This window comes from Octodon degus, unplaced genomic scaffold (assembly GCF_000260255.1).
Source record: "Octodon degus isolate 3935 unplaced genomic scaffold, OctDeg1.0 scaffold00012, whole genome shotgun sequence".
NCBI classification, from domain to species: Eukaryota; Metazoa; Chordata; class Mammalia; order Rodentia; family Octodontidae; genus Octodon; species Octodon degus.
The window spans coordinates 20,192,441-20,206,364 of NW_004524588.1; the positions used below are offsets into that span (position 1 = coordinate 20,192,441).

Here is a 13,924-nt window from a genome sequence, read left to right on the forward strand (position 1 = left end):
TTATTTTTTATTACTTTCTATTTTTTGTAGTACTGGGGACTGAACACAGGGAATGCTAAGCTACATCTTCAATGAGTCTGTTTCTGTTTGCAGTTTCTTTCGGGTTGTTTGGAAACAGGATCTAAGTTGCTCTGCCCTCAAGCTAGCAACTAGCAATCCTCTTCCTCCAACCTTCTGCGGGGATTCTATGAGCATGCCACCGTGACAGGCTAATTTTCAATTTTAATGTGATCTATTTTTTTTTCCTATTTTTGGTATCACATGTAAAAAATCTTTACCTCAGCCAATGTCATACAGACTTTTTCGTATGTTTTCTTCCAACATATATTATAATCTAATATATTAATTAGACTATAATCTATAAAATGAGACTGTATACAATTCCAATTTTTTATTAATTTCAAGTCAAAAATCAGGAGTTTTTCTCAATATATAGATATCTAAATGTCTTTCACCATTTTTGAAAAAAGGGTTTTCTTTTCTCAATTAACTGGTATTTGAAGGGTCAGCCAAATAGCTCAGCAGATTAAAGCACTTGCTTAGGCAGACACAGGGCCTGGGAGTTCAATCCCTGCCATGCCATGCAGGCCCCACCCCTGGGGCACGCTGAGACAGCGATTGAGACTGGGCACGGTGGCACGCGCCTGTAATCCCAGCACTTGAGAGGTTATAATCTGGAGGATCACTACAAGTACGATCTATGCAGTGAGACCCTGTATATCCTAAATACAAAAAAAAATTTCTCTGGTTTCTCTTCAGATCGTATAAATCTTTTGCCTTTTACTAAATAAAAAAAAAAAACTGGTAGTTGAACTCGTACGTGCAGGTCTGTTTCTGGACTCCATAAGTATCCCACTGATCTCTCTGCCTCGCATTATGCTAACAGCACACCTTAACCTTAAAAGTCCACTTTAACTTCTGCAGCTTTCTCATGAAAGCTACAACTCTGATACCAACTTCGATATTTGTATAATTTTGTGCTACTTACTTTTTAATTGCAATACATGCATACATTAGACTGATAAATATTAAAGTCAACTTTAGTAAAGGAGGCATTAGACTAGAAGCTAGTGACGAGGTAATATTGACCAACATGGACAGGCATAATCTTATTTGAGACACGTCCAAGGAGGTAAAACTGACAAAATGTAATGATTTACTACAAGTAAGAGATGACTCAACAGAAGTATAATGAATAAATTCTGCCTTGAATAATTAACTACATTGTACTATCATAACTTAAAAGAAAAAATATAAAGGAGGATAATCATGAGCTCAGTTTCAAGCCTGTTTCAAATTGTAATGCCCATACAACTTCCGTGTTAAAGTTAGAACTGGACACTTGAATCGGAAAATCAGAGAAAGGGTTTTGAAGTTGGTACAGTGGTGCACACCTACACTCCCAGCATTTAAGAGGCTGAGGGCGGAGGAACGTTGTGAGTTCAAGGCCAGCCTGGGCTACATAGATAGACTCTGTTCTCAATAATAATAATCATAACCATCACCATCATCTTAATAATAAATTAAATAAATGAAATAGTTTGGTCTAAAAGGAGAAAATGATAGATTTGGCAATATTTATGTATTCATGATAGCACCAAGAAAGACAATGGAAAAAAGTATTCTGAAAGCACGCAAACATTAAAGAACACCTAAGCAAAGGGAGAACTGGAGATCTCCTTGAAAACCTTCTATGAGGGAAAAATGACGGCAGGGTGCGAAGTAGCTCGGTGGGAGAGCGCGGGCCTAAGATGGACAAGGCCCGGGGCTGATCCTGAGCACCTCCCACACAAAAAAGTCAATGACTAAAGGGCATATAACTGAAATGTTATTAAAATTTTCAATGCAATAATAAAGGACTTGTTTTATAAATCTTGAGAATATTAAAACAATATTTTACAAAGACTGAAGGAAAGAATTTTAAGCAAAAGAAAAAGAAATAACTTTACTGGCAGAACATAAATAAACTAAGCTACAGAGAGAGATATACCAGTTTAAAATATGAAAAGAATTTAGATAAATAAGCATGTGGTCAACTGAGAGAATTAAATTAGGATTCTAAATAATGAGAAGACAGCACGCTCTTCCACAAAAGCTCAAATGTACAATACTACCAATCAGTATAGATGGGGACAATTTTTAAAAGTCCATATAAACAGAAATGCTATTTTCTCTATTCTGATTAGCAACTAGACACAAACGCTGTTCTCCGCACTGGGCCCTCACCTGCATGGACACTGTGATCTCCTGGAGGGCGGCGTCCGCTTCGTCCTGCTTGGTTTTAAGGAGCACACTTTGCACTCCGGCTCTCCGGTTCAGCTCGTCCACCAGAGCTTTAGCTTCATTCAGCTTGGACACCCCGGCCTACGCCAACAAAATACACATTAGCAGTACAAAAGGTAACTGCAGATGCCCAGCAAATGGAGCCTTGAGGAAGGGCCAACAAACACATGCTCAGGACATACAAAACAAGCTCGGAGACAGAAGGCTTCTTGTTGCTAATAATAATACTTTATTACACTTTACGCCCCTTAAGATGCAGTGAAAGACTCCACAAAGATTTTAAGGAAAAACAAACTTTAAAGCACAATGATAAAAGCTAAATATTTAACAGACTTGATAGCTTAAACATTGCACTAAATGCTTTTTCTTCATTGTGTTGGATAAGAGAGAAAATAAAAAACAAAGAGAAACTCAGTAAAGCTTTTTCAGTTTGTCTTAATCGAGAGAAAGATTCACTCAGACTCTTGTTGAGGGTCACTCAACTAGCGTGCCTGACTTGAATTTTTTCTACCTCACTTATGCTTCTGACAGAGTAAGATTCAAAATGTCCCCTCTGTCCTCTTTGGGTGGCCACACATGCAGCCCTGACCTGGCTATTACGTGCCCTGTCACATGCTCCATGATTAATCCAAGGAATGGATGGGAAAAACTTCCTTCTCTTGTGTAGTGTTAGATTTTTGTCACTTAACAAATCCAAAGATGTGGAGAAAGAATCACGGCTTGAGAGGGATGGAACTAAGACTCACCGAGTACCTCGCATAAAGGACGGGTTCCCTGAGGTTCTCCACCTACGAACTTCATCTCCTATACTCACTACACAACTATCACTAGCTCAATTAAGCTGAAACTCAGCAAGCTTAAAGACTACCCAAAACATCACCAAGAATTAAAGCAGAAAATTAACCCTCCCTAGCTCATTTGTGGCCCGCAGTTTAAAATAAAGAAAAGTGAATCAGAGAGACAAGGACAACACTAATGATGTCAGTTAAGATGGACTCTAGTTTATTATCCTCACAGAAGCTAGAACTTTGGGAAGGCAATGCTACGGACTTCAGAGGCTGGCCTTCCAACATCACCCTTAAGGTAGAGCGTCACGCTTAGAAACAGTTTTTTGTTTGGTTTTGTTTGTTTTTGATAGTGGGGATCAAGCTCGGGACCTTGCATTTACGCTTCTGGCCTATGTCCTCGGGAGTATTCAGAGAAATGTAGAAAAAAACTGCTCAGAAGCTATTCAGGGAAGTGACTTGGACAAGAGCACTACTTCATAAAATATAATTTTAACCTCAGATATAACAACCAATTTTAAACTTATTTTAAGATACATTTTCAATTTTATAACATCTTTGCCTTTTTTTTAAGAGACAGGGTCTCGTTAAGTCACTAAATTACCCAGGCTGGGCTCAACACACCTGCAGTCCTCACGCCTCAGCTTCCCCGAGTGCCAGGACTATAGACACGTGCCACCATGCCCACCAATTAAGTTTTCTAATAATCTGTATGAGTAGTTCTCAATTTTTTTTCTTTCTTTTTTTTTTTTTTTTTTTTTTTTTTTTTTTGTATTTTTTAGGGAAGGGTATACAGGGTGTTCAGGGTCTCACTACTAGATTGGACTCATATTAATCCGCTTGCTTATAGCCTCCCAAGAGCTGGGATTACAGGCTTGCGCCACCACGCCCAGTCTCAATCACCATCTCAGCTTGCCCTGGGGGCGGGGCAGGCACGGCAGGCCTGGGGATCAAACCCCCGGCCCCTGCGCCTGCTTGCAGGTGCTTTGATCAGCTGAGCTATTTGGCCAGGCGAATTTCCCAATTTCTGAAAATGCTTGCATATGAAAAATATTCTTAAAATATAAGCTAACCGAAGCATGTATATACTATCCAGTAAAGAAAATAGAAATTATCAAATTTAAAAAATATAAACCAAGGGCCAGCCAGATAGCTCAGCAGACTAAAGTGCCTGCTTAGGCAAGCACAGCGGCTGGGGTTCGATCCCCGGCATACCAGGCCAGCCCCGCACCCGGGGCTCGCTGAGATGGCCATTGAGACAGGCTGTGGTGGCACACGCCTGTAATCCCATAGCTTGGGAGGCTGAAAACAGGAGGTTCATTACAAGTCCTATCTATGTAGTGAGACCCTGTAGACCCTGTCCTAACACACACACACACACACACACACACACACACACACACAACCAAAACATAAATACCACTATAATCTCCTGGACACGATAAGTAGGGAAGTAGAATAATTCGCTAAAGCTTTTAACACAGTATATTATGTACTTATATTAAATATATACCACAGTTAACACAACACTGTGACTTACATAATCCTAACTTCCAATAAATAAAATAATTCAATATAATTTAAAAATTAAAATAACAGTAAAGATAAAAACACCCAAGATTACCAATACCATACCTGCAAATGACTTTGTCTTTTTAATAATTCATTTTTTTTGCTGCTGCTAATGGCAGAATACACCTGTAAAAAGGTCATGTATCTGCTTGGGGTTGCACCATGCGCTTTACAAGACTCGTGGATTAATAAAAATGACTTTAGGAAGTCAGGATCAACTGAAAAACAATAGGACATAAAAATGGCATATTTCTGATACATTCAGAATTAGAAAAATAGCCTTAAGTACATTTCATATTAGCTACTGCCATTGTAGTTACATCTTTGCTTTAACTTAAAGATTTACATGCATTCCTAAGCATCTATCCATAGTTCCTAGCTTCCTTAAGAATTTGGCATTACCTAATTTCACTGGTTATATCTTTCCACTGTTTATACTTCTCCTGAATGCTTTTATTGCTGCAAGAAAGATCTACATTATAACATAAATTAACTGAGACTACATAACACATGTAATCAAAATGTGGACTGAAAAAAATGTGTTCGAATAACTAAGAGACATCAAACCAAAGAGTACCTACCCACTGCAACTTGGTACAAAGGAAACAAAATTTCCAAAACCAAAAAGTTAAGGGTAAGCTCACCTTAGACACACTATACTCATGATCAAACACATTACCTCCCACTGACTCTATTTTGTTCTGCAGCCTGCTGCGATCAAGGAAATCAGCTGCTAATTCCCAAGCCAGAACTCCTGGGGACACCGCTGACCCTTCCCTTACGCTGTACACCAGAGCCAGCACAGTTCAGTCCCACTTCGACTGCCTCTGGCCTTTCTCACCTGGCCTTTCTCACCTCACTCTTAGATGTCCGCGGTAGACTTGTGGTCTAACCGTCCTCAGTCACTCCTACACCGATCTATTTTGCACTAACGGAGGGAAGGGTGGAGGCAGAAGCTGCCATCCGTAAGAAGACTGGGTCTGCATCTCCTGGAACTTCAGATCACGCGCAGCAAGGTGCGGAAGGCTCCCCAGGGCCGGCGGCAAGCGCGCCTCTGGCTTCAGCTCGATGCTGCGACTCACACCCCGCCTCCGCCCTTGCGCCCTTCACAGCTCCCCGGAGGCCTGCGCTCCACGCCCTTGCCTCGCCACTCCTGGCCGCAGTGCCCTCCCACTCCGCCTGTCTGGGAAATGTCTGCTGCTCGTATTATTGACCAGTTACAAGCTTCCCTTTCAAATCCACTTTATACACACTTCTACCTGCACTCACCTGCTACCTCAGAGCTTTACAATCACATATAATTCTTGTTATTCATAGCCTATGAGCTAAGAAGCCAGCGCTAGTATGCAGGTAAGAAAATGTGTCTCTACCCAAAGAATACATAACATTTTTCTGTACTAGAAATAAGTTTTATGACATATCTAAGTGATTAGCTAACATGAAAAACTTGGGCTGCTAGACAAAAACTCTAACACTATAATTAGGACTTTAATATCACCCAATAAGAAAAATAATCTTTTAATTTCTTAAATTCATAGTACATGTATTGTTTGTATTATACATTAAATGACATACACATTAATTTTTTTAAAAAGGCCCAAAAATTTTGCACAAGAAATTTCATTTTCTTATAGTTCTACCCATTGGAACATTAGAAAAATGGAAAATTATTTCATAAATAAAAAAGCAGATAGAATAGATTCCATCAAAATACTACCTGAATTTTTTTTCTTTTCTTCTTTTTTCTTTTTATCACTACATTTCTCTTCACTATCTGTTTCAGCAAACAACATCTCAGGTATCTATGACAGATAGAACATTTCTTTAAAACTCCAGTCTGGACTGCGGGTTTAGCTTAGCGCCAGGGTGTGTGCCCAGCAAGCCCGAAGACCTGCACTTAACCCCAGCAGCACTCAACGCAGTACCAAACGGGCAACTGTATCCAGTAGCGAAGGTTAACAACCTTAAGCAACAACAAAAGTAACAGTGTCAATGGCACTTTTCTTTTCAGACTAAGAGAAAAAAAGCATATTAATCTTTAAAAGACAGCGCATGAGACACATAGTAGCCATTAACTGATGACAAATTAATGGCACAGATGAAAAACAATCCAGTATCTCACTTAAACTTATGAGATGATATGAAACGAAAGCTATTTCAATTTGGATTGAATAGAAAATATCATTTCAGATCACAGAGTTAATAAAAATAAACTGTTTCATATGACACTAAACAAAACACTTTAAGGGTACCACAGCAGAACCAAAATTTCTAGCTTTTTAAAAGACAAAATAACTAAAATTAAATGAAAATAATTTCATTAGTGATAGTCCATAATTTCATAATTGGGTTTTCTAAAATTATTTTCTAGCTATAATTAAGATTTTGCCACTATAACAAGCAAATGTTTTATAAAAATCTAGCTTATTATTAAAAAAATTGATAACTTTATAATACTACATTGCAATATGCAAAAGAAAACTTTTCTGGAGAAAAATGAAAATTAAGCCATATAACATCCTTTTCTTTTACTAACTGCTAACACTATTAGTAAGAGAAAATATAAATAATCTAAGTAATTAGGAAAAGCAATTTATTAAAATTTCTCAGGCAATAAAATTTAACCCAAGAGACCCCTTCACATACACAGAATTGGAAAGGTGTCACTGTTCTTGAGCCAGAGAATGCTCTTTCTCTACTACCTTCACTAACAAAACAGCAGCCTCTCTGAGAATATTTTAAATTGAAATTTTAAGTCGACATTTTAAGTCAGTGAAATTTGTTTCTTTGGAAACAAACAACCTCTCCCTAACTACCCTACATTAGTAAAGCTTCCCCACCCAGATTTACCTGCCTCCCCCTGGCCATCATTTTCCTTTCTTTGAGATTAAATTTATAAAACACCATGTATATATATTAACTTTATTACTGACATCCTTATCTGTTACATACATTGTTATATCAAACACTGACTGGATTGTATAACTTTGAATCACTGCACTGAACAGCTTCCTGCATCAACTGCCAACCTGGGTCTTAATCGTATCTCCCACTACAATGCCCTGCATGGTCGCTGAGGCAGACCCATGAATCCCTGTCACCCCAGAACCCATAGGATGCCACAGTCTTGACCACGGCAAGCCAGGCGAGGCAGTATCCTCCTGTATCTCATCTTTACCTCAAAACCAGCCTCCCTAAACTCCCCGAATTAAGTTCCCATATTATCAAATCCAGCAATCATTAGCCCTCCTGTTCTAGGCATGCACCAATCTAATGCTTCTCCATCCCTAAAACTATTATAACTTGTCTCCCTGTCACTGTCTCCAAAATATACCCATCTTTTTTCTTAATGCTATCAATATTCATTAGTGATAATCCTCCCGCATTCTCATTTCTCAATTCCTGGGTTTCTCTCCGCCCTACTGCCTCAGTCATCCACTCAGACTTATGGTTATATCCTGAGATCCAGCACATCATTAACAGCACGTGAAATCCTTCACCATCGTTCTCTGGAACATGCCACCCCTTCACCTATGCACTGTCTTCCCATCTCCCTTCCTCCTCCCAACCCAATAAGACTCTGCTGAAACAGGCGACCACTACCAACTTGTTATAACATGACCAAAGCGCCGCAATCCTGTTCTGTGTGCGCCGTCTTAGTGAACCATGTCAGCTGCTGTAAAATGTGACTTCCCGCTTCCCAAGCCCCTCACCCCATCCTTGTGTTCCAATATGCGCTTTGTCTCACAGAACACCTGTTTCCCGAAGCCCCCATCCCACCCTTGAGTTCCAATGTGACTTCTGTTTCCCAAGCCCACTCCAGACCTATAACCGTATTTAGTCTCAATAGACATCATGACTTTTTGAACTTCCCGAGTTGTTCCCCCACCTGCTTTGTGGTTTTAAGCTTTATAAACCCCATGCTCCCCCCTTCAGTGCGCACTTAGGCACTTTGTGCCGGGTGTTGCCACTGGGTACCAGCTAAAATAAAGCGCTTTTTAAACTTTTGAGCCTGCCTCATTTTTGAGTTACAACACAACTGATGGTCACCTCCTCCTGTCCGCACCTGCCACCTCGCCCATTCGCACTCCACGCTAACTCATAGTGCGCACTCTTGCGTCCTCAGCTCCCTTGCCTGTCACTTGCAGCACCACACTCACCAGCAGAACTCCAGGCCTGGCCATGTTCACCACCACTTACTCCAGGCTGGCACCATCAAGCACACACAGGTTGAGAAAAGCACACAACTAGGCAGCCTGGACTCAAATGAACTTCGGGACCACTGGCCCCAAGTGACCTGCAGCTCTGCCCACCTGTCACGCACTCTTCTCCTGGCCTTCCACTCTCACAAACAACTCTCTTGTGTGTGTATCTCCTTGCATTCCTTCTCTAACCTGATCACCTTGCGTCCCATTTCACTGGGGAAACAGGAAGGAGCATCTACATCCCCAACGCAGCACCCTCCGCCCTCCAGCTCTGCGTACTTCGTCCAGTTTGGTTCATCCTGACGTCACCACTGGCGCCCTAGGCCCCTGTGCTCTGCTACTCAGTCACACTGCCCTCTACCAATTTCCCTACCCTTTGGGTCCCTGCTAAATAATTCCGAATGCCGTGTGAACATGCTACAGTTGGTCCTACTTTTAAAAATACTATCATTTATTTACTTTCTTTAATTACTAATTCATTCCTCTTTCCCTGTAAACAAATGTCTTCAAAAGCATTATCCATATAATTCTTTTTTTTCTTTTTCTCCCCCCCCCCCCAGTAGCACTGAGGACTGAAGCCAGGACCCAAAATGAGTCACATCCGGGGGATGGGGAGGTTTCACCAAGTTCCCCGACTGGGGACTCAAGTTCATCATCCTCCAGCCCCAGCCTCCCAGAGAGCTGGGTTTCAGGTATACACCATATGCAAAACCTGAATTACAACTAAAAGAATGAAATAAAGGTAGGAGACGAAAGGATTGACTGGAAATAGGAAAAGGGACCGAATAGCAAGGGAGACTGGCAGGCAAAGGAGTTGGGGGAGGCAACGATCAAGACCATTGTGCCTGTGCACCGATTCCCCAAAACTATTAGGTGCTACCAAAACACACTAATAAAATTTTTAAATATCAAAAATAAAGTTGCACATTCACTGTCTCAGATCCACTCTTCCCTCTCCTTCTGTGGCACATCACAACATGGCTTTTCCACTACTTTCGGCCTTGAAACCAGAGTAATCGTATTAAAACATAAGTGAAACCAATTTTGCTCAAAAGCCTCATGAAGTAAATTCTCAGAAACAGTCTAAACCCTTCTGCTGGCTGCCAAGCTTCCCCAGCTGCTCTCCGGCCACTCTGGCCTCAGGGCCGCACCTCCTGCTGCTCCGCACAAGGACTGCTCTTGCTCCACATAAAGGCCTTTCTCACCAGGCCTAAAAGCCATCAGGAGGCCCTTCCCTCAGCATCCCACCTTGACAGCGACCCTCGCTCACTGCGGCAGACAGGACAGCCACGAGGGCAGGACCTTTGGGTTTTTCTCTCTGCTGTCTCTTCAATATACAGAACAGTGGTAGACACAGCACAGCTAATAACCCCCTTTAGTCAGTGAACGCCTCGATTATCAGAGTCTCCTCAGACTAAAATGCTTTTATCTACTTAATGACATCTAACCAAATAGTTTCAACTGTGAAACTTTGTCTATTGTCCCAAATTGTAATCTTTTCTCTGAATCATAATAGCTACCCGTCTGTATTTCTATCACAGTAAAAGGAATTAGTCCTAAGAATATCATTTAAGGATAATACTGGAAATTATTATTTAACCCAAATAAAACAAAATAAGGGCTCATAGAGTGTTAAATTCTCTTTGACACATATAGTATGGCGGACATAAATTGAAAAAGGATTTTAAAAATTTAATTGGAAAAATTATTGCTATGATTTTTAAATTTTTGGGTAACCTCTAATAGGCTAGAAAATTAAAGACATAAAATTTTAAAGTATAATAATTATCTTATTGGTCCTTAATTAAGAATCCAATTCTCAACCTAAACTTCTAACAGGAGAGAAATGTTCAGCGCCACAGTTAAGGCAATTTTCAAACTAATACCAAGAAAGAAAATGTAAAGCTCAAATGACTTGAAATACAATGTGGTTCTCCTGTGATTTTCATATTTCAATGCGAACTCACTTTCTTCATGCTGCTATCTGACCAGCCCTCCATCCACAGCACCTGGCACTTCTTATGTAAAGCTGGGTTACTTTCACAGTTTACTATGAAGTTCAGATTTGCAGAATCCATTATCAAGACAATATGCAAGTTTTGCTGAATTCCTGAAATACATAAGAAAATTATAATAATGAATAATTACCCAACACATAATCTGGACATTCATATATGATTTGGTTTTATGAGATTTAAAATGTCCTGAAATGGACTATTAAGAGCCGCTTATTAAAAGGAACAAACTATCAAATACCTGGCACGGTATGTATCAATGTATATAAGTACACTGTGTGAATTCTACAAAAGATTCCAAAGGATATCCATGAATGGTGTAAGTGTAGTAATGCCTTAGTGGTGTGATTATTCTCTCAGTTTTTAAATTTATTTCAATTTTAAATTTTAATCATACATAAATGCATTAATAAAGATTATTCAGTTAAAAAAAAACAATAAAGTCTGACCCAATCTGCATAGTTCAATAACTCTTTAAGGTAGTAGATACTAAAGTAGTACAAGTTTATCACATGAAAATTAAGGGAAAAAAATACATATTTGACATTTTCACCATTTCCTTTGCTTAAATTTTGCCAAGGAATTTTTGTCAAAGTCTAGCCTACAGACTGTTAATTACTGTGTAAAAGTTCAGTGAAAAAGGAGAAAGACATAGAAAGACATTTATTTTATCTGATTGATCTGCTTAAGTAGTTGTGTACCACTTACTATATGTGAAATAATTGAAGACTGGTCCAAAAAAACCATCCTGTGATGCCTGATCTTTAAGAGGCAGCAGCAAGGGCTCTAATTCTTCCAGAGCATAGAGTCCAGGGACTTCACCTACAGAAAAATATGACACTGCTTCTTAATTCTGGCTGCAATATACTAATCCAAAACACACTTGCATATACAATTTTCACATTAAATAATCTGCTCTTATTCAATCTTGCCTTTTAGAAACATACAAATCCTACACATGACTCCAAATCTATGTCTATAGGCTTTACTTAATAAAATGTAAAGTCCTAGGGACTGAAAACATCACACCAGAGTGCTATATGTGCACCCAAGTTTATAGCAATGCAATCTGTCATAGTTAAATCTTGGAAACAACCCCAATGCCCATCAACTGAGGAATGGATAAAAAAGATGTGGTATTTTCATTACTCAAGCTACAAAGCAAGATAAATTCAAGGCTTTTATAGGTAAATGCCTACAACTAGAGACAATACTCGTAAGTGAAGTAAATCAGACTCCCATGTGTAAACATCACACTGTCTTCCTGGCACAAAGAACCTGAAAGGTCAAATAAAATCTGAAAGGTACAACAGATATTGTGAAAGGGAAAGAAACTGCTCAAAAGGAAAGAACAACTGGTATGAAAGAGAGGAGAGGAGGAGAGGAGGAGAGGAGGAGAGGAGGAGAGGAGGAGAGGAGGAGAGGAGGAGAGGAGGAGAGGAGGAGAGGAGAGGAAGGGAAGAAGGAAAGAAAGAAAGAAAGAAAGAAAGAAAGAAAGAAAGAAAGAAAGAAAGAAAGAAAGAAAGAAGCCTGTCATGCCGGCCACACTCTCAGGGCATGCTGAAGCGACTGAGACTAGGCCTGGTGGCACATGCCTGTGATTCCAGAATTTGGGATGCTGTAAACAGGAGGATCACTACGAGTCTGATCTACACAGTAAGACTCTGTAGGCCCTGTCCTAAAATACAAAAGAAAGAAAGAACGAAAAAAGAAGAACAAAAAGACACACACACACACACACACACACACACACACACACACGAGATAGCTGAGATAATTGCACTGCTAATTCCTGTTGGTTTAATGAAAGGAACAGTTAATGCTTCATTTCTTTTTACCAGTTTTACATGTGTATATCTGATAATCTGAACTACTCTGAAGACAACAATATGCATTAGAACAACCACTATTGAATTCCTATCATCATGTATTTTGAAATTCTGTATTGCTTCTGATGTTTTATTATTTTTTATTCTCTTTAAAATAAAATTTAAAGAATTAAAAATTAAAAATAAACTCCTAAACAAGTCACTCAGTAACATTTATAATCTAGCTAGCTATGTTCCTTCGCAGGCTTTTTCTACTCTTCCCCATAAATCCCTGTTCCTACCCTCAATAAACTTGTGTCCCATAAATACAATAAACTATTCTCTCCCCGGAATGTACACCTAATCCTCTGGCCCATATCGTTGCCATACTGTTCACCCCTTAAGACGCCACTTCCCAATCCTTATGCCCTGGTTTCCTATATACTCTTTATTACTTACCATCCAAACATATCACTGTTTCACATCTGTCAAATTAACAATGAAGTCCTTCCCTCTCCTGCCCAGACAGATTCTAACTATACAGACTGCCTGGGACAGTGGTGCACACCTCTAATCCCAGCACTCAGGAGGCTGAGGCAGGATGATCACTGCAAGTTCAAGACCAGCCTGGGCTACAAAATGTGTTCAAGGCCAGCCTCGACTGCATAGTAAGACCGTGTCTCAAAAAGACAAAACAAACAAACAAACAAAAAACCAGGACAAGAATTTCATGACATTAAATATTATGGCAGAGAATACTATACCTATCTGGAACATAGTATTTGTTATATAAACAAACTAATGAACAAATGAACATGTGCTAGAAAAGAACAGACCTACTCTACAGCCTGCTGCCATACAACAGAAGAATAAAAACCTAATTAAAGTAAGTGCTACAAACACTGGATAGAAAGATTGGATCATGCTTGTCACTATAAATCCACCATGTAAAAGTTGTCACTGCACATAGCTTTTAAAATATTTTTTATAATTATAACAAATAATTACAATTCACAGGAAATCCCAAGATCAAGCAAAACCTCCTTCCTACACACCCAAAACATTCCATCCGTGCAGGGCCCTTCAGAATGTGATCAATGTTTTTCTTTAGATTCAACTTTCAGACACTAGATTCTTTATCTCCTAAACTTTATATATACTACACACATGAGCATACGAAGCTATTGCTTATGGCTCGCTATAATTTCAGCCATGCAGACAAGCACAGTGCACAAGCCTGTAACCCCGAATTGGGA

The 13,924-nt window shown here is 39.6% G+C and overlaps 1 protein-coding gene across 1 annotated transcript in view; it reads right to left on the bottom strand.

The window, feature by feature from the left end:
* The window catches only part of Dync2h1 (dynein cytoplasmic 2 heavy chain 1), a 298,798-nt gene that overhangs the window by 180,506 nt on the left and 104,368 nt on the right, over positions 1-13,924 (bottom strand). The window contains exons 49-54 of the mRNA XM_023709480.1: positions 12,139-12,157; positions 11,569-11,700; positions 10,813-10,955; positions 6,358-6,442; positions 4,704-4,858; positions 2,227-2,364 (exon numbers count right to left, since the gene is read on the bottom strand). Of these exons, the coding sequence (XP_023565248.1) occupies positions 2,227-2,364; positions 4,704-4,858; positions 6,358-6,442; positions 10,813-10,955; positions 11,569-11,700; positions 12,139-12,157 (672 nt within the window). The remainder of the gene's footprint in view (positions 1-2,226; positions 2,365-4,703; positions 4,859-6,357; positions 6,443-10,812; positions 10,956-11,568; positions 11,701-12,138; positions 12,158-13,924) is intronic.